The sequence below is a fragment of the Geospiza fortis genome, unplaced genomic scaffold (genome assembly GCF_000277835.1).
Source record: "Geospiza fortis unplaced genomic scaffold, GeoFor_1.0 scaffold1278, whole genome shotgun sequence".
NCBI lineage: Eukaryota > Metazoa > Chordata > Aves > Passeriformes > Thraupidae > Geospiza > Geospiza fortis.
The window spans coordinates 640,811-658,827 of NW_005054536.1; the positions used below are offsets into that span (position 1 = coordinate 640,811).

The 18,017-nt window shown below is 42.0% G+C and overlaps 2 protein-coding genes across 2 annotated transcripts; one reads left to right on the top strand and one right to left on the bottom strand.

The window, feature by feature from the left end:
- The first annotated feature begins 51 nt into the window (after nt 1-51).
- Nucleotides 52-3,315, top strand: TIFA (TRAF interacting protein with forkhead associated domain). Its single transcript, XM_005429265.2, has 2 exons — nt 52-299; nt 2,065-3,315. The coding sequence occupies exon 2, from the start codon at nt 2,117-2,119 to the stop codon at nt 2,678-2,680; it is 564 nt and encodes a 187-aa protein (XP_005429322.1). The 5' UTR covers nt 52-299; nt 2,065-2,116; the 3' UTR covers nt 2,681-3,315.
- An 895-nt stretch (nt 3,316-4,210) lies between these two features.
- AP1AR (adaptor related protein complex 1 associated regulatory protein) lies at nt 4,211-15,218 on the bottom strand (the record flags this gene model as incomplete). Its single annotated transcript, XM_031063847.1, has 9 exons — nt 4,211-6,592; nt 8,951-9,079; nt 9,846-9,919; nt 10,807-10,871; nt 12,699-12,797; nt 13,518-13,614; nt 14,022-14,047; nt 14,505-14,531; nt 15,168-15,218. Coding segments are annotated over 9 exons (819 nt in total), but the record flags the coding sequence as incomplete, so codon positions are not given.
- Nucleotides 15,219-18,017: the final 2,799 nt, after the last annotated feature.

The window sequence follows — 18,017 nt, forward strand, 5'->3', positions numbered from 1 at the left end:
AGGAAGGGGGCGGGATGTGCCAGGCAGTGCCCATGGGTTCGGTGCGGGAGATCCCGGGCTGGCCGTGCTGTGGGGTGGGGAGGTGGCACCGAGCCTGCTCCAGGAGCCGGAGCCCATATTCTTAGGGCTTCCCGCTCTTCTGCTGCCTCTGGAAGTGGGGGTGATGACACTCACTGTCCCCTAGGAGAGGCTGACGAGGTGAGAGCGCGGCGGAGGGACGGACAGCAGCGGGGCAGTGGCTGCCTTAGAGCTGCAGAGAAATCTACAGAAGGTTTCTTCCTCCTGGCCAATGCACTCTAGTAAGTAGAAACTCCTTTTGAGCAGAAACTCGTCAATTTACGAGAAGGAACGTTCAGTGTGCTCGACCTCGGTGAGCCTTTGAGGCAGGACCGGGCAGCCGTGAGGGTATGCCTGAGGTGATCATGGATCCGGAGCGGGGTCTGTGGGAGCTGCCGGGATCCAGGTTCCTCAGGGCGAGCTGCCGAAGCAGTGGGAGGCTGTTCTTGTTTTTTAATTAATGTAGCCATCTGTAAAATTCAGTAATTTGCGCTGAAGTCGTGAGGCACAGAAGTGTCTCTGAACTGCAAACATAATGATAGTGCTCGGTGGTTTTCCCCTTCACCAAAGATGACCTCATGTAATATCGCCTTGTGGTGCAAAACAAGGAAGGGCAGAGCTGGACACGGGGACAGTCCCTCCTGGCCCACAGAGCTGCTTCCAGTGTCCCAGAGAGAACTGGGGAATCCACAAGGAGGAGGGACTGGTAATGGTGCCACCACAGCTTGGCTCACAGATGGCCAAGGAGTAACCTGCTATCAGGGTGTCTGTCTGCATTCCTCCCAAAAGCACAGATGATATTTCCTAGTTGTTTTAAAGGGAGCTCTGCTGGAAATTCTGTTTCACTCATCATCTGTGCTGTTGCAGCCTGCTTCAGTAATCAAGCTGGGGTTGCTGAGCTGCTGTGTCAGAACTGTGGCTGGTTTTGTGTTAAAGGTGCAAAGGGAGCAGTTTTGAGGTTTCACACAGAAAAAATGATGCACTGATACACCACCATGCACTATGCTTGGTGTTTAGGTGCAGTGTGTAAAAACCACAAGTCAACTCCATCATCACAAAACACAATCATCACTTCATGGCAGTGATGATTCAGCTGCTCATAAAGCTCTGGATGGAGCTGGTGAGCTCCAGAGCTGTGTGAGACATGCTGGGAACTCACTCCAATCTGGATGTGGAAACATCTGCACTGTGTGATACCAGTTAAATGGCTGTTCACGTTTCCCTGGTGAGTAACTGGGAACTCATTTGCTGGTTTCTGCTTTCAAATAGCAAGGCTTTTCTTTTCAAGGCTCAGTTTTAGTGTGGGAAGACACTGGCCTTGCATTTAGAGAAGCAGATGGCAGCCTTTCCTGAGCTGTCTCAGGTTTTATTAGGATGCACTGCAGTCGCTCAGGCTTTGGAACAGAATTTGTTTCATAAGTATGTGGTCTCTGTGCTGAACGTGAAGAACTTTAAAAAACAACACAAAACTACCAAACCCAAGAAAAGTAAATTTTTTAGCATGTCTGGAGCAGCAGAGAGCTGGGATTTTCCAGCAGACAATGGGGAAATACCTAGAGGTGGTAACAATTCCTCTTTTAGGTCTCATGGACAGTCCAACCTTTTACATTCACTTTTTATGCTATCCCAGCCATCACTCTCTAAACACTTTTTCTGTGCAAGAGGTCAGTTTGGAGAGCCCAAGGAATGCTTTATAAATATTTGAATTACCACTGCCTACAGACAGACTGTTGGTAAAGATCTCTTGATAAAGAGCAGAGCACATAGGCCCAGCCAGTTCTGCCTAACCCCATTTTAAGCCTATCAAGCAAATCTAACTGCTAAATGACATATTTCCTGGAAAGATAAATCTGTCTCGAGAGGAGCTTGCTGGCAAGCAGTGATGAGTTGTGGCTGCTGTGCTTCCAGGTATCTGGAAGCTTCCAGGTACCCGGAGGTTCTGTGCAGTGAGTGGAGAGGAGCACAGGGAATATCTCAGTGCTGACACCAATCTGTTGGGTTCTGCAGCTGCTCTGTGCCGTGGTTTTGCTGTCTCCTGGCTCCAAGGGCTCCTCTCGCCATGAGCTCCTTCGAGGAGGCCGAAACAGAGGAGACAGTGACGTGCCTCCACCTGACCTTCTACCACCCCGGGCAGGGTGAGAAGATGATGTTCCGCTGCCTGGATTTCTGCAGGCGGCAGCAGCTGCGGGCGGACGACACGGCCAAGTTCGGCCGCGACTCCAGCCTGTGCCGCTACAGCCTGGTAGACACGCGCGTCTCCCGCATCCAGTTCTCCCTGCAGTTCTACAGGAAGCTCCACAGCTCTGAGTACACCTTTGAGATCAAGAACCTGAGCAAGAAAACGAAACTGACCGTCAACCAAACGGAGCTGGGTTACTTGAACAAAATCGACCTGCCCTGGAAGTGCATCATCTGCTTTGGGGACTACCAGATCCTGGCGGAGATTCAAGAAGGAGAGGCCATGGATTATTTTGAGACTCACTTGCACTTGGCTGAAGCACCCATCTTACAAGAAAGGTGCCTGCCGTCCCTGCAGCCTATACCTGAGAATGGCATTTCTCCTTCCTTTCTTCTTGACCAAGGCAAAAGCCCCACAGAGATTGATGAGAACGAGCTGTGCTAGCGGGGAGAAGGAGGCTGGATCAGGTTTTCTAGCCTCGAGCACACACAGCTCTCAGCCCAGTGTTCTTGGTGGTGCTCACTGACTGATGCACATCAGTCTTCTTTACTTGGTGTTATCAGCACAGGCATTCCAGAGCACTGCTCCCTCCACAGGAATGGATTCCTGACACTGCCTTCTCGGAGGGCTCTCTGATGCCCAGAAAGGTGTGGGAGACGAGGGGTCACTCAAATCCACAGAATCCCAGAACTGTGGCCACGTGCCTTGGAGGGATATTTAACAGGGATTAATACAGAGCGTGCACAGCAGGGTTTTGGTCCCAGCCAGGGGGTGACACAGTGTCTTGTTGCATGTTTTATTTTGTGCTCTGCTTTGCACACCAAATCCCAAACAGTATTTTTTGCAAGCCTAGGTTGTGACTTCATAGATTTTGAACTTAGAAACACTTTGTCCTTTTATGTTTTTATTAGCTTCAAAGCAAGGTTTCTTTTTTATTTTCACTTATTTAATTAACATATATATATATATTTTTTGCAAGTTAACTACTTTTGCTTGTGACATAGACAAATACGTAGCATCAATGATCACGGTCTATAAAAATCCACATTAATTTTACAATAAATACATTTTGTTCCCTAGTAAGGGTTTGCTCTGTTATATAGCTGCACTCTAAAAGATTTTTTGGAGAATAAAATTATTTCCAGGATCATCAAGATAAGAGACTGACACTGGCACTATTCCAGGCTTTCCAAAGATGCCATGGCTCCAAGGTAAGAATTTACTTAAATACTTTCAGGAAGCTTTCTACCTCTACTCCTCTACCCAAACCTCTCTATAATTTTCTGGTCTTTTAAGTATTTCTCAGATTGTCTCAGTCAAGTTTTTCTTTGTCAGGGGCTCAGCTTTTCATTGGCATTTGGCTTTTTTATTTTGGCAAGTACTTTAGCTTGCTTGAAAGACACAATGGGGAAGAATAGGAGTTACCCACTTCATCATCCCTGAATATTAGGATGCATTTCAGCATTAATCATTCCAAGAAAACCATAATTATAACTGAGGGGAGGAACAGCTGGGATTAAGGCAACCAACCACGAGTGAGAGAAAGCCACATGGGAGAGGCAATGAAACTCAAACACAGGCTTATGCAGGATTTGCCTGTTCATCTCCTCTGTGACAAAATTACTTTGTTGCCATGTTTTCCACTCTTGGAAGCTGGCTGTGGTTTCCAAACAACAATCACTTGCTCAGCTGTATTTACCTGAGGAAAGAATCAACCATGTAAAATGAATATTAAAAAATGGATTGTCTCCTATCACTACATTGATCTGACCAGCAGAAGTTGATTTACACAAGGAAGGTTATTTTGCCTTTAAAGGGTGTGGGTACAGCTGCTCATTTCCAACAGGAGAAGGGCTCCATGCTCCCAATTCCCCAGGTCTTCTGCAACAGGTCCCCAGAAGGGACACTGTGGGATTGAGCAGGGCTCTGACATGGCTGCCACAAACCCAGCAATAGATACCACACTGCCAAATGTAAGACTCGTTGAAAATTTTAATGACTCTTCAATTTGTACAGATAGGCGTTTTACAGTACCCTGGAACTGCTTCACATGAGCTGTTTGTAGAATCCCTCCATTTCTCAAATACTCACAGAGATGGAGCATCACTTCAAAAGTCACCCAGCGTGGTGCACTGAGCACTGCATATGTTATCATCAACCATGGCTACAGAACATGCCCATCACAGAAAAAGCTGGAGTCAGCCTCCTTTCTCCTCAGTGCTTGTTCATCCCAAGGGCAGGACTGTCAGCTAATTCCTCAAGGCATGGTCAGGATGAGGTCACCTCATGTTCCCTGGCCAGGAGGAGCAGTGACCAGTGCAAGGGAGGTGACAGTTTCAGCAGGTAAAAAACATGTTATTTACATGTTGAGGAAGTTGACTTCCTTCCCCATAGGAATATACTATACAAAGAAATATCCAAGAGAAGTCACACAGCAGTAGCCTAGGCCAAACCCAAAATATACATTTGATGTGTACAGGTCTTTAAAGCTCATTACAAGTATTGCAAATGTAAATAATGGCAGTCAAATATTTCCAGTGACATAGCTACAACTGAAATGAAGAGATGGAATGTTACCAACAGGATTTAACTGAAATGAAGAGATGGAATGTTACCAACAGGATTTATCTGTTCTCTCAGGTTACTTGTACACATTTAACCCTAGTGTGCAGGATTTCTGTTCCTTATCCACACTGTAACGCCCCAAATATTCCAGATAGCTTCAGATGAGCTAAACCACATTTTCCACACAGCTTTCACCAACAAATTCAGTTCTGATGACTGACAGAGCAGGTTCATTACTTACCACAACATGTTCTTTTTACTCCAAAACAAAGTTAAACCCTGTCACCCTTTTCCCCCTGGAAAAACGAGACAGCTGCACAAAATAACGGCAGAGTAGAATGGCTTTACTTTGAAACTTTGGGGAAAGCTTGAGACCTGCAAGCACTTTGCAGGTTCTCTTTTGTTAAAAAGTAAGATTGACATGGAATACTGGGGGAGAACCACAGCACAGGACAGCAGTGGTGCAGTCACTGAACACCTCCTTGGATTTCAGCGTATTGGCAGGATTAACCATCCACTTGAGAGGCACAGGAAAGGCAGAGCACTTTAACACACTGTTAAAACATGAATTTTTCTTTTTTCTTTTCAAAATGCAGGTGTAAAAATTCAGTCTTTAGGTTCTTGTTCTTCCCACCCTGCCATCAGCAGAGCCATCATCCCTCCCTGTTTGCTCACTGGATGTTGCTTTTCCATAATTGTTCTAGTCCAATGGAATTATAAATTTTCCACAACTGAAGAATTTTAAGGACCATGTAGCAACAGAGGTTGGTCTGTTCAGGGGGGCTGGGAAAACAAGACTTTGGTCCTCCCAGTTCTCCACTGGTTAAAATTCCCATTTTTTTGACACATACAGAGAATTTATATTTTATTTTTGCTTTTCTATCTAGCACACGCTTACTAAGTCTGGCATATTATTATACAAGGCAGTACCTTACCTAACCTGATGAGTTTTACTGTGTTCATTGAGGTTAACCATGCTTGGCATAAAGCAATTAAATAAATAAAATAAATGGAAAAAGGACGACAGAAGACTAGGAAGGCTTCAAGCTAGACAGGGGAAAATCTGCAAATTTGCCATGTGTCAAATTTGTTTTGCAGCTCTAAATAGCTGAAGAGCAAGTCAAAAAGCACAGAAATAGAAATATTTAAAAATTATTTCTCTATCTTTAAGTATTAAATTAAAGAGGACTGTTTTAAATTATAGAGAACTGTTTCTGAAATAAATATTATGCCAACGATGAATTTTAAAACAAAATCAATAGAAACATCATCCAGGAAAAAAAAAAGGCAAGTTAAAATATAGACAAGTCAAAGCTACGAAGCTCCAATTTAGTGCAGATAATTTTCTATTAAATCCAGATACCCAGAAATATACACAACAGTTTTCATAAAAGTGGAGAAGGTAGATGATAAAATTGCACTTAGTTCTGAATTCAGACTGTCGCTCGCCCGTCAGAAAAAGGGGAGCAGGTTACAAAGAGCAGAGTGGCCTCGTGGGTTCCATTCCCTTTGCAGCATTTGGGGACAGGCAGGGATGTCACTATCTGTCCTGGCGCTCGCACTCCGACAGTTCCAGCACGGGGTTGACGAAGCCGGCGTACTCGGAGTTGCCGTTGTCGTCCAGGGCGGCGGCGGCGCTGACGAAGTCGTTCTCCCACTCCAGCCCGTTGGAATCGTCGGAGGCCGAGGCCGGGTGGCTCCCCGGCTTCCTGCTGTTGAACTTCAGCGCCGCCCGCAGGATGTCCTCCTCTGTCCTGGAGCGCTCCCGCACCGGGATCATCCTGTTCATGCCTGCCATTTTGTAAGAGCTTACATGAGAGACGCGGGACTCCAGGCGGCTCTCTAAAATGCAGTTTATTCTATCTAAGAGGTTTCAGCAGCCCAGGGTCGTGGGTGACAGAGCTGTGCCTACAGCTGTCAGCTCCAGCTGCAAGCAGGCCTGGAGACCCCTTGGTTTTGGTTACATTGCATGATATCCTTTCCTTTGCTAGGCATTTTAATGCAGTAGAACCAATCTATACCTTAGCTATTATCTATAGCCTATCATAACTACTATAATTACCATATTCATGTTACTACTCTCCAATCACTAAAAGCTAGTACATTACAGTTTAAGCTAGAAGTTGTTTTTCAGTTTTCTCGCAGTGGAAAATTCTGAGACGACTTTTTTTCTACTTGCAACATTTCCTGACTTGTTTGCCTGTGCTATCTTTCTGCTTGGTAAAAACATCTTGTTTGAGGTGGGTTTATCCTTTGCTCTAAGTCATAAAAACCCCTTCTAACTAACACATCCTTTGCCTCCTTGGTTAGCCAGCAAGACTGGCTCAGCAATTCTTTTCTTCTATATCAAAACCTGCTTCCATCTCTATTCCTTCATCAGACTCAACATTTAAAAATCTTTCTGCTAAGCATACATATCTGTGAGACTTTCTTGTCAAACTTTCATCCTTCCCAACACCATTTAACACACACACATGGGAAACACGTGAGTTTCACCTAACTTTTATGTTTCTGCCAGGAGAAATGAAGGTAGAATACGGACAGATACTGGTGGCCTAGGAAAAGACAGACCCAGTGGTCTAGAAAGGGTCTTCAGTTTGTTTAATTCCACACAAAATAAGGTTCTGGACACTGCTCAAAGACATCTAAGATTTCACTGGTTTTGTCAGTAATTACAGATGTTAAATCACCTATCAGAGATCACCTATAAGCAAATCCTTGCTTATTTTTGGTGACCCTTTCAATAGCCAAGGTCTCAATCTCCATATTGTGTTCTACTTTGGCACAAACACAGGCACAGCAAATGATAAGAATATTCTTTGGAAGAATTGTGCCTTGCTTTTCTCTGTGAAGAGAAATGTGGGGCTACATCTAAGATTTCACTGATTTTGTCATAATTAAAGATCACCTATCGGATTGGCTAAAAAACAAACCCCTGCTTATTTTTGGTGAGCCTTTCAATAGTCAAGGTCTCAACATTTTGGATAAACTTTGAACCAAGAGTTTTTGTAGGTTTAGTGAGCAAAAGAGGAATATTGTATGCAGAAAACAGCTGTAACTCCTGTATCATTGCTGGGATATAGTGGATATTTTTGCCCCCAGTGAGGGGGAGAGAATGATGTATCTGACTCCATCTTATCAGAAAGTTAATTAATTACATTATTACACTATATTATTCTATATTATATTACACTATGTTACATTACATCTAAACTGAATCTGCCAAGCACTCAGCTCTGCACAGAGTCTCGTGACTTCTCGTGCCCAACACACACACACACACTTGGCCCTGACAGGCCAAGGAAACAAAACACCATCACTTTGAGTAAAACAATCTCCATATTCATTCTACTTTTGTACAAACACAGGCACAGAAAATGATAAGAATATTCTTGGGAAGAATTGTGCCTTGCTTTTCTCTGTGAAGAGCAATGTGGGGCTACATCTAAGACTTCACTGATTTTGTCAGTAATTACAGATGTTAATCATCTATCAGATTGGCTAAAAAACAAACCCTTGCTTATTTTTGGTGAGCCTTTTGATAGCCAAGGTCTCAACATTTTAGATAAACTTTCAACCAAGAGTTTTTGCAGGTTTAGTAAACAAAAGAAGAATATTGTATGCAGAAAACAGCTGTAACAGCAGCAATGTTACTGCTGTATCATTGCTGGGATACTCCTTGGAATGCAGATCCAAGGTCCCAGTGAATGTTACAGTGCCAGTAATAAGGGCTTTTCCCAAAATACTGAAGTCAGACTCCTGACCAACCTCTACATTTTGAAAGGAAGAACAAGTTCTTCCTTCTGCTCCTGGCTCACGAGAGGGCAGCATTTCTTCACCATTACTTTTGTCAGGAGTTTACAAGTCAGTTCCACAAAATGCAGGGAAATTAATTAATTTATCTACTCTAGTATCCTAATAAGTGAATTCATTTAGTAGGGTTATCCCCACATTTATCAAAAATAAGGAACTTTTCTCAGTAAAAATAATTTACAGTTTAACCATTACAAACTTGTCAGAAACTCCATCAGAAACAAGTTTAAAATCACCTTCCCTTTTGAAAATGACAAATTTGCAATGAGCACAGCTTAAAATGTCAAGATCTTTAACTTTTGGGTTCAGGATGAACCTGAAATTCAGGATAAATACCTTCTTCATCTTCCCACTCTAAATCCAAGGAGGTGCTGTCATCATTCCCACTCACTGATTTGGTTTTGGTCATCAAGTCACAACTGCTCTCTGTGTTGGGTGTCAGCACTGTGGCATCAGATGAAAGCCCTATTTTAAAAAAAAGCAACCCATAATGTATTTTTAATTTGTAAATGTACTTGAATTTCAGGTTAAACATGCAAAAGTAAAATTTTAAATTAAGCTTTCATCGTGCTTTGTGGCCATTTAAACCTCAGGCATGCTGGAAAAGGTACTTCATCAGTTCAAAGAGTAATCAGTAGCTTATTAATAGTCAGTATCACTGAGATATTGCCTAATTACAACTAGAAAGGAATTTAGTAAGCTGTAAGCTGAGCTTGTATGAAGACCTGTAAAAAAAAAAAACAAACCAAATCAAGCCTCTCCTCCCCAAAAAACTAAACTACTCACACAGCCATCAGTCCTCCACCTTAGTGGTTGTCATGTACTGTCACCAAAACGAACAGATAAAAGCTTATCAAATTGTTGTCTTCTAAACTGTTGATGGAATTTTTTAGTACGGGCAGCCAAATTCACCTCTTGCACGTCATTAGGAAAAAAATTAAACATTAATATTATTCTAATTACATTGCCAAGGGATGATTAAAAAAAAGCTATAAACACACATCTGCATCTTCAACTGGTTTTACAAGAAATGTTCACCACTATCTTTTATTTATCAGATAAAAAAATTATCAGATGTTTCAATTACGGATACATGTATGCACATTTTGTATTTGTGTGTGTAAACATAAAACTAGAAATCATCTGTGTTTATCTAGAAAAAGAAGCAGCACTCTGTGCCCCTCAGGGTCCCTCAACATTTAGAGATGTGCCTAAGGAAAGGCAGACTTACTGCTGCTTCGGAAAGCTTCATACTGGAATTTTGTATTCCTCAGGAAAGGATCGAGGTCCTCCTCTGCCACACAGCTGCAAGAACACAATTTTTACAGCTTTAGAAACCTCCAGGGCTGCCATCAAAAATATGCTAATCCACATGCCCCCAGCTCTGCTACAAAAGCATGTAAACACTGGACTAAATGATTTATAAAATCATCTGCAAAATGCCTTTCTGTTCCTGTTCATCGCATCCTCTCCCAGCCTGTGTTTCTGATCAATTTTTATTAGTATTTTCAGTCAAAAATTAATTAATTAACTCAAAACAACTCTTCCCCTCTCTTCATCACTTTAGATAAAATCTGCTTAAATTTCAGTTCATTTTTGTAAGTGATGAATTCAAACCCTGGTCCGGCAGTCCTTTGTTTTTAAAATCTGGCCAGTTCCTACTCAGTTTTCTCAGCTCCTATTCTAAATGTGCTTCCATAGCAAAATTCCTCCTCCCCCCTTGTCTTCTGTGCATGAACTTTTTCTACAATCAAACACCATTCCACTGTAAATTTCTCCACTTTTTTTAAAGCTTGTTTTTCCCACCACCACCACTGAACATGGGAGGTGGGAATAAAGAGACTTAAAATAAATAAATAAATAAAATTAAGAATATTAATGAAAGAATGGGCAGACTCTATAAACCATTTAAATAGTGTGTTTCTACTGGGTTTTTAAAACAGGGTCCTGCACAATAAAAATACTTTACGTTAGCTGAAATTTTACATATAAACACCTTTCTAAAGTAAACCACAAAATGGATTTTGTGTGTAAATATCTGTTAGCAGCTGGGAGTAGCACTGTATGCAGCAGCCTAATAACTCCAGCAACAACCAGAATGGGCCCAAAATACCCTCTAGCTTTCCAGATGAGGAACAGGGCTACAGACAGTGAGGACTGTGAGTTGTTAGCAATAAAGTTTGTTCTCTTACCTCTGGAACTCTCCATTGTTAACAGCATGTGCTCTCTGCTGTGTTATCCTGTGCTGCCTACATTGCTATTAAGAGAAGCAAATAATTGAAAAAGCTGACCATTCAAAACAGAGCTCTCAACACTTTACCCTATTTTATGCATCCCCCAAAAAAACCCATCAGTTTTTAGAAACCTCAGTCAGGACTGCACCTGTCTTGTCTGCTGTCTTCTTAAAATGTTTTCTGTGCACAACTAACACCTGGGTGATGTTGGATTTCTTTTGCTCTGTGCCTAGGAAGAGTCACCCTGCCATTTAAAAGATAAATATTTCCTACAAATCCTTTCATCCCTGTGCAAAGCAGTGCTGCCATCTCCTCTGGCTGTCTCCATCAGCACTAAGTGCTTCATCTATATTAATAACAGCTTTGCTGCCTTGCAGGGCTAAAAGTATTAATAACTCTGCTAATGTCAACTTCATCTGAGAGCTGCTCTTTGCTTTGGGTGTGGGGAGGTAACTGCACTGGATCTTGTGTTTTTCAGTCCCAGGATGATGATGGTGGGGTTGTTTTCTGGCACACTTTGCATCCTGGATGTTTAAATGATAATAATTGCAGGCGGAAATGTGCAAATGGGGAGCGTAGAGAAAAAAAGTGGAAGCAGAAATATCACTTTGTGGTGGTTAGAGGTGAAAAGATTCAAGAACAGAGAGAGAAACAGACAGAAATTTGGCACAACACAGTCAACAAATCTGTCAAAATCAATTACTGACACACACAACCATTTTCTTTCAGGATTCCTATACCCACATAATGCCCAATTTAGATTACCTCCCTGTTTTGCCAGGTCACATCCCACTATCCAGCACTGCCAGTTCCAGGACACACACATATTAAAATTCCCTGCTGTTACAGACCCTGACATTTAGCAGGGCAACATCAGCAAGCCAAATGAGCTTTGAGAGAGGCCACACTTCCAAGGAAAAAGCCATTTTCCCATTTGTGCCCACAACCAGCAGGAAGATGAGTGATGCATTCCAAAATAGCTTCCAGTTTATCCAGAAGGGCTAAGTGCTCGATGCATATCTGGACAAAAACTCTTCCTTAAAATCCTTATGGGTTTTGAGGAGGCTGTTTGAGCAGGAGATAAGTGGTACTAATTTTACACCAAGAGGAAATTAAAATCTCTACAACCCATTCTGTCTTAGGTCCTGACTAAAAGAAATGCATATTAAAAATACTGAAAGACAAGAAATACAGCATTTCTTGCACAGAACTTCTATAAAAACCAGTTAACGCCATTAAAAAAATCTGCTTTTGTTGGCTTTCTGTAGATCATAAGTGGTAAGGAAAAAAAAGCAGGCAGAAAGGTCAGAAAGAATTAACCCTCCCACACCAAATGGCAAGGGGAGAGAAAGAAATGTGAAAGGAGAGCTATACTTAGTGACATAGAAATTAGATGAGTACTCCAGAGCAGGGTCAACACAGAACACAAAGATAAGGAGCAATACAGTGCACAAATATAAAAAGTACATTTTACAAATCTAAATGATGTCTAAATTAAACATGTGCTCAATTTCAAGTTTTTTTTAACTCAAAAGCCATCACAGATAATTTTTACATTTAAGATCAGTAACTTCTACATATTATATAAGAAGAGTGTGAAGCTAATTATAGATTAAAATTATAACTCATTCAAAATCTCTACACGGCAACAGAAGCTGTTTCAAACAATTATGGTGATTTTCAGCTGCTCCAGCCAGCTGCACTTCCAAATCTTGTACTTCTTTCTCTACTTTGCAGGCCAAAGCCACCTCCTTGTCAGGTCTCCTGAGATGGAAAGGGTATCAGGGAAGTCTGCATACATAGGAACAGGACAGAGGCTCTCATAAATATTGGGGTCTTTTTCCCCTCACCTCCAAGAGCTTTTTCTGCTTTGCTGCCCTGGCTGCTTGACGTTGTGCAGCATATAAAGCCTCCTCTTCTAGTCTTAACTTCTCCTCTTGTAAGGCTAACTGTGTATGAACAAAACAGTAATGGTTAACAAAAGCAGAACCTATCTATCTTCCTATTATTAAAGCCATAAGTGCAAGAAAACAAAAGAAAAGCAGCTAGAAAAGCAAAATAAAACAAAATTGACTGCAGCTAAAGCATTAACTGGGTTTAACAGCTTCCCTCCCCACAAGCAAACAGCCCAAGAAATTTAGGTAACTACTGAGAAAACATTTATTATTAGTGAACTAATAATATGCTGCAATGCTTTTTTCTATTTTATTATGGACTGCACAGCGAAAGATTTACAGATTTTCAGTTCCATAGTTCATTGTCACTTTAGATCAAAGTTCATCCAAGTTCTACATTGCATTGCACATCATATTCCATTAACTGCTGCAGCACTAAAACAGAATAACAAATTATGTTGGGTTTTTTTTCCTTAAGAAAGTTATGGAGAAAATTCAACACAGGAAAAGTTGAATCAAGAATATTCCCCATTTGGTCTTGCACTGAAAAAAGGGTCCAATTTAAGAGATCCTGGTCAGAAACCCAGCCTATTCATTCCATTTTTTCAGCTAAGAGGCTGTTAAAAAGAAGGAATTTGTGTACCTTGTGCACAAAAAATACCAATTGCTGAACAAAACCCAGTTGCTCCATGTGAGTGGAATCTCCTGGTGTCCATGGCTGACCCTAACATTTTTGGAGGAAAAACCATTTGCACTCTCACTGTGACCACTTACCTCTGACTGAAGCTTCAGGTCAACAACCCTCTGCTTCTCAGCAATGGAGTCGTAGTGTCTCTCTTTCAGGTCTGCAATTTCTTCCTCAGTCAGAGGCCTGGGGAAACACAAAAAAGCTCCATCCATTATTCATGCATGACAACCCTTTATTTGCACTTGGACATATCTGTGTGGTCTGTTCTGACCAGTCCTTTAATGCACATCCAACAGGCTCTGCTTGTGGCCTGCTCCTCCTGAAAGCTCCAGCTTGCTCAGGACACTGCTGTCTCTCCTTGCTCTCACAATATATATTATTTATAATTTATATCTTTACAGAAAGCATATTTTCAGAACCATCTCTGCTAACAGAACTACTGGAACAGACCGTTACTGTCACTGCAGTCCTAACCTCACTTTTTTTTTCCTGACTTGTTTTTGTCCCTTGTTTCTCCCTTACTCTGTTTTGTTTAGTGTTGCCAGTGGGACAGCAGAGGGAAGAAGAGGTCCTCAGGCTCAAAGTCTTACCTGTGACTGCTTCCTGGGCTCTCCCCCTGTTAAAATAAATAAAAAAGTCTGTTTTTTTGTAAAGACAGAGCACTTCCAGAACTTCCCTTAGCAAAGCAACCCAGGTCCATTTCTGTTCTCAGACTGAGGGCACTTGCTGAGTTTTATGCAGGAGTTACACCAGCAGCAAATTCTCCTTTGAGATTCCCCAAACACTCTTTTTCCTCACACCTCTTCTTTTCTTCCTTCCCAAAGTCCACAGTGGCCCCTTCCTTAATGGGTTATTTCCCATACTCCCCAAAACCAATCTCTTGGATCTTTATCCAAAGTCTTAAATTCATACTGCTAGTGCAAGGAAAAGAGAAAGTAAAAAAAAAAACAAAAAAACCAAAAAACCTGTGATTTAAATCTACAGCTCAGCTTAAAGCAGAAGGAAGGTGCAGATGTTGGAACCATTTTTAAGGCTTGTACAAGCAGGTTTCACATAATGCCCCAGGTACTCACCTCATCACTTTCCACCAGGTTCTCAAACTGCAGAGGAAAATAAATAAATCATTTTCACAACTCAATATAACAAATCACTAAAGACTCATACAGCAAGTATGATTGCATATTTTATGTGTCTTGTAAAAACATCACTCCAGTTCTAACAGTGGGACTGTAACCCTACTTTCAGAGGAATTTTATTTTTAGAGGTGGACCTTCTTAGCAAGGTTTCTCCTCCTAACAGGAGAAGAGTCCTAATTAAAAAAAAAGCATTCTAAGCTGCACAAACTCACTCTCTTACAATGTGAAGTTCTGCAGCACAACAGATTTCCCCCTCTGTACACAACTTTCTGGACAGCCCAAGCATTACCTACAATAATTAATGTTATCCTCAGTAATGGGGGCAATCTGGCTGGCCTAGGACTTGCAGAACACTCAGGGAAAGTAAAGCAGGTTATTCCTGGTTAAACTTACACTGCCCTTGGCAAAAAGGATTGAAATCTGGAGGTTGGGAAAGGACCTCTGTGGACTACAAATACCACAAACTATAAGGTAACTCAAATCTGGGCTGGAATATCCCAGAATATTTCAGTGTTTATAAACTGCAGGAAGTGTTAAAGGCATTGCCAGGATTCAGCTTTTCCCACTTTTTCTTAAATAGCTAAAAATGTAGGTGCTCACCTCTATAGTGAAGTGTTCTCCTGTTGAGCACGTTCTAAAATACTTGGATCTGGAAAAATAAGTTTACAGTTAGACTGCAGAAGACTTTTCCATACACAGCAGAAGTAAATGAACCTGAGAATTTAAAATAGATTTTAAAATATATTAAATATAAAATAACAACAAAATCTTCATGTATTTAGCACATTGACTTATTAACTACAGCAGGGAGAGGCAAAAGCATGTAAATGCCTTCTGTAGAACTGGGGAAAAAACTACAACCCTTGTGAGATGAAATCACTTGTCAGGATGCTGGACTTGACATTTACAGACTATTAGCACGTTCTGCAATCCCTTTAATATGTTTTTCCTGGAAAAAAAACATTGTTCCAGGCAATTTCTGAAAATGCTATTGCTCACCACGGCACTTAACTCTTTCCTGGTATCTTGCACCTCATCAGTGCTGAACAATACATTTTATTTTGACAGCTTGGCACATCCAGAAGGCTGAGCCTCAGGGAAAAATATCCAATAAGAGGTCAAGGCAATACTTTTGAACTAAAATAAAAAATTTAATTCACACTCTCATTTTATACAGGGAATGGATTTCTTCCCTGATTTTTATTCAGAATTCTTCCTGTTTTATTTGAAATATTTTACAGGGGACAGTTAGCCCTGTCCTCTACAAACCCCGACACAGTGTTAAGTTCCCTGAATACATTTTTACCTAGCCAAGGAGGTTTGGCCACAGTCCAGAAGAACATTCTAACATAAACACTCTTCAGTGCAACATCCATTTCATCGAACTGTTTCCAAAACCAGGGTTTCCAGTTGCAAGTGCTGACTGGTACAAGGAATAAAGCCAGGGCCTCAGGGATTTCTCTACTTGCACGAAAAGATCCTTCAGCACTTGCAACCAACACCAACACTGTGACAATAATAAAAGCAACACACCAGCCAAAGCCTGAATTATTTTAACCGTATCAGATTTCATCTCCATCTCATTTTTCTTTGGAAGCCACTTTAGGGAGCGTCTCCCCTGGCAACTTGTTGCTCTACCCACTGGTTCCTTGTTGCACAACCTTTCCTGCCACTGAAGAACCTTTTCCAGAGGATTCACTGCTGGGAAACCAGAGAGGAAAGGCCACTTTCAAGGCAACTACGGAAGCCTGAGGTCATTAGGAACAAAAACAGAAGACCCATCAGCTTCACCCCTGCACAAAAGTTCAAGTGAAGAATCAGCAACCTATGAACACGTTTACACCTTTTATAATTTTCTTTAAGCCCTGCTTTTCCATAGTTTTCTAAGACTTTTGGTTGGATAGCTCCTGGAGAAAACAATTCAGCTGACAGGTCACAGGACTTATAGAGACAGTCAAATTAATCTTCCAAGATCTGAACTATTAAAGACACTAACTTTTCATACATATACATATATACACATACTCCATCCATATATATATACACATATATATATAAAGCAGCACAATTCCAAGCAAAGGCAACTTACAATCTTCCAAGATATTGAACCACTTACTAAAAACTCTGTACTTTGTTGTTTAATTAGGAGTTTATCTCTTACAGGAAAATCTTGGAGCATCTAAAAATAATGAAGCTGGGGTTGGGGGAGGATATGAGTGATTAAAGTAATCATTAAGTTGATAAGCTACATTTTTACATTATGGTGTTCCAGAAACAGCCAAACATAGACAGGGTGGTATCAATCTAACTTGCAAACTTTATAATATGCCACATTTTACAGTTTTGGTTTTAATAGAATTCCCTGCTCAGTGGAAGGAAAATAACCTCAGCACTGTGACACTGCTAGGTAAACTGCCACCACCACCACACCCAGAAAACAAATCGGATCTGAAGCACAGAGGCCAGCAGTCCTCTGTACATTTTATATGCTTCAAACTTTCACTGCAGGTTGTGCAACACCTGAACAACTAGACAATACAGCAGCAGGCAGGAAGATTGGTTTCACTGGCCAGGACAGCCTGGTATTGGACTAACAGATGCAGGGATTGGCACTAAATTTTTTGTCACTAAAATTGTCACTAGATTTGCTGAAAAAAGGGGTATTGGCCCGTGGAAGGAGACTCAGCAAAACACACAGGAAGGAGAAGCTTTCAAGTTGTGCAGGAAGAAGCTTTCAAGTACTGCCTGGCGTTCTCAAAGCACAACAAAGTGCTACTTCAGTGCCAGCTGTCAAGGCATCGGAGGTGTTCCCATCCCCTCTGGCGGAGCACTAAAAATACAAGCAGGTATCCTCTACATGCACTGCCCTGGTTTTTCACCCCTGCCTCTGAGAAGCAGCTCGTCTGGAAGGTGAGACTCGCCTGCCAGAGCTGGTGTGAAGCAAGAGACCACGCGCTTGCATCATGTAAAATGCCCAGCATATCTGCTGAGAGCAATTTCTACCCTAACACATCGAAAATAAGTGATGTGTAGGTATCCAGTGCCGGCCAGGGTATGGGAAAAGCCCTGTTTGCACTGTGCTTTTCCGTGAACTGCTTGTGGCAGAATGAAACAGGTTGTCGCGCGTTTCCAAGAGATAAGGATTCCTCGGAACCATTCTGCAACAGACATGAGTTCATCCGAACCATTCTGCTCCTGATTTATCCCAGCAGCGGCTCAGCCTCTGACTCACGGCGAGGACGAGATCACATTGCAGAAAACCGGGTGTTTTTCCATCTCTCCCACAAGCACGGCCGCCTGCAAGGCTTTTGACAACTGACCTCAAAAACCTCTCTGGGCACCTCCTGCCGGAAAAACACCGGGGCTCAGGAGCCGCTGACCCTGGAAGCGCATGAGCCCCGACCGCACAAAAACCGCACCGAGCCCGGCGGCTCCCGGCGCCTCCATCCC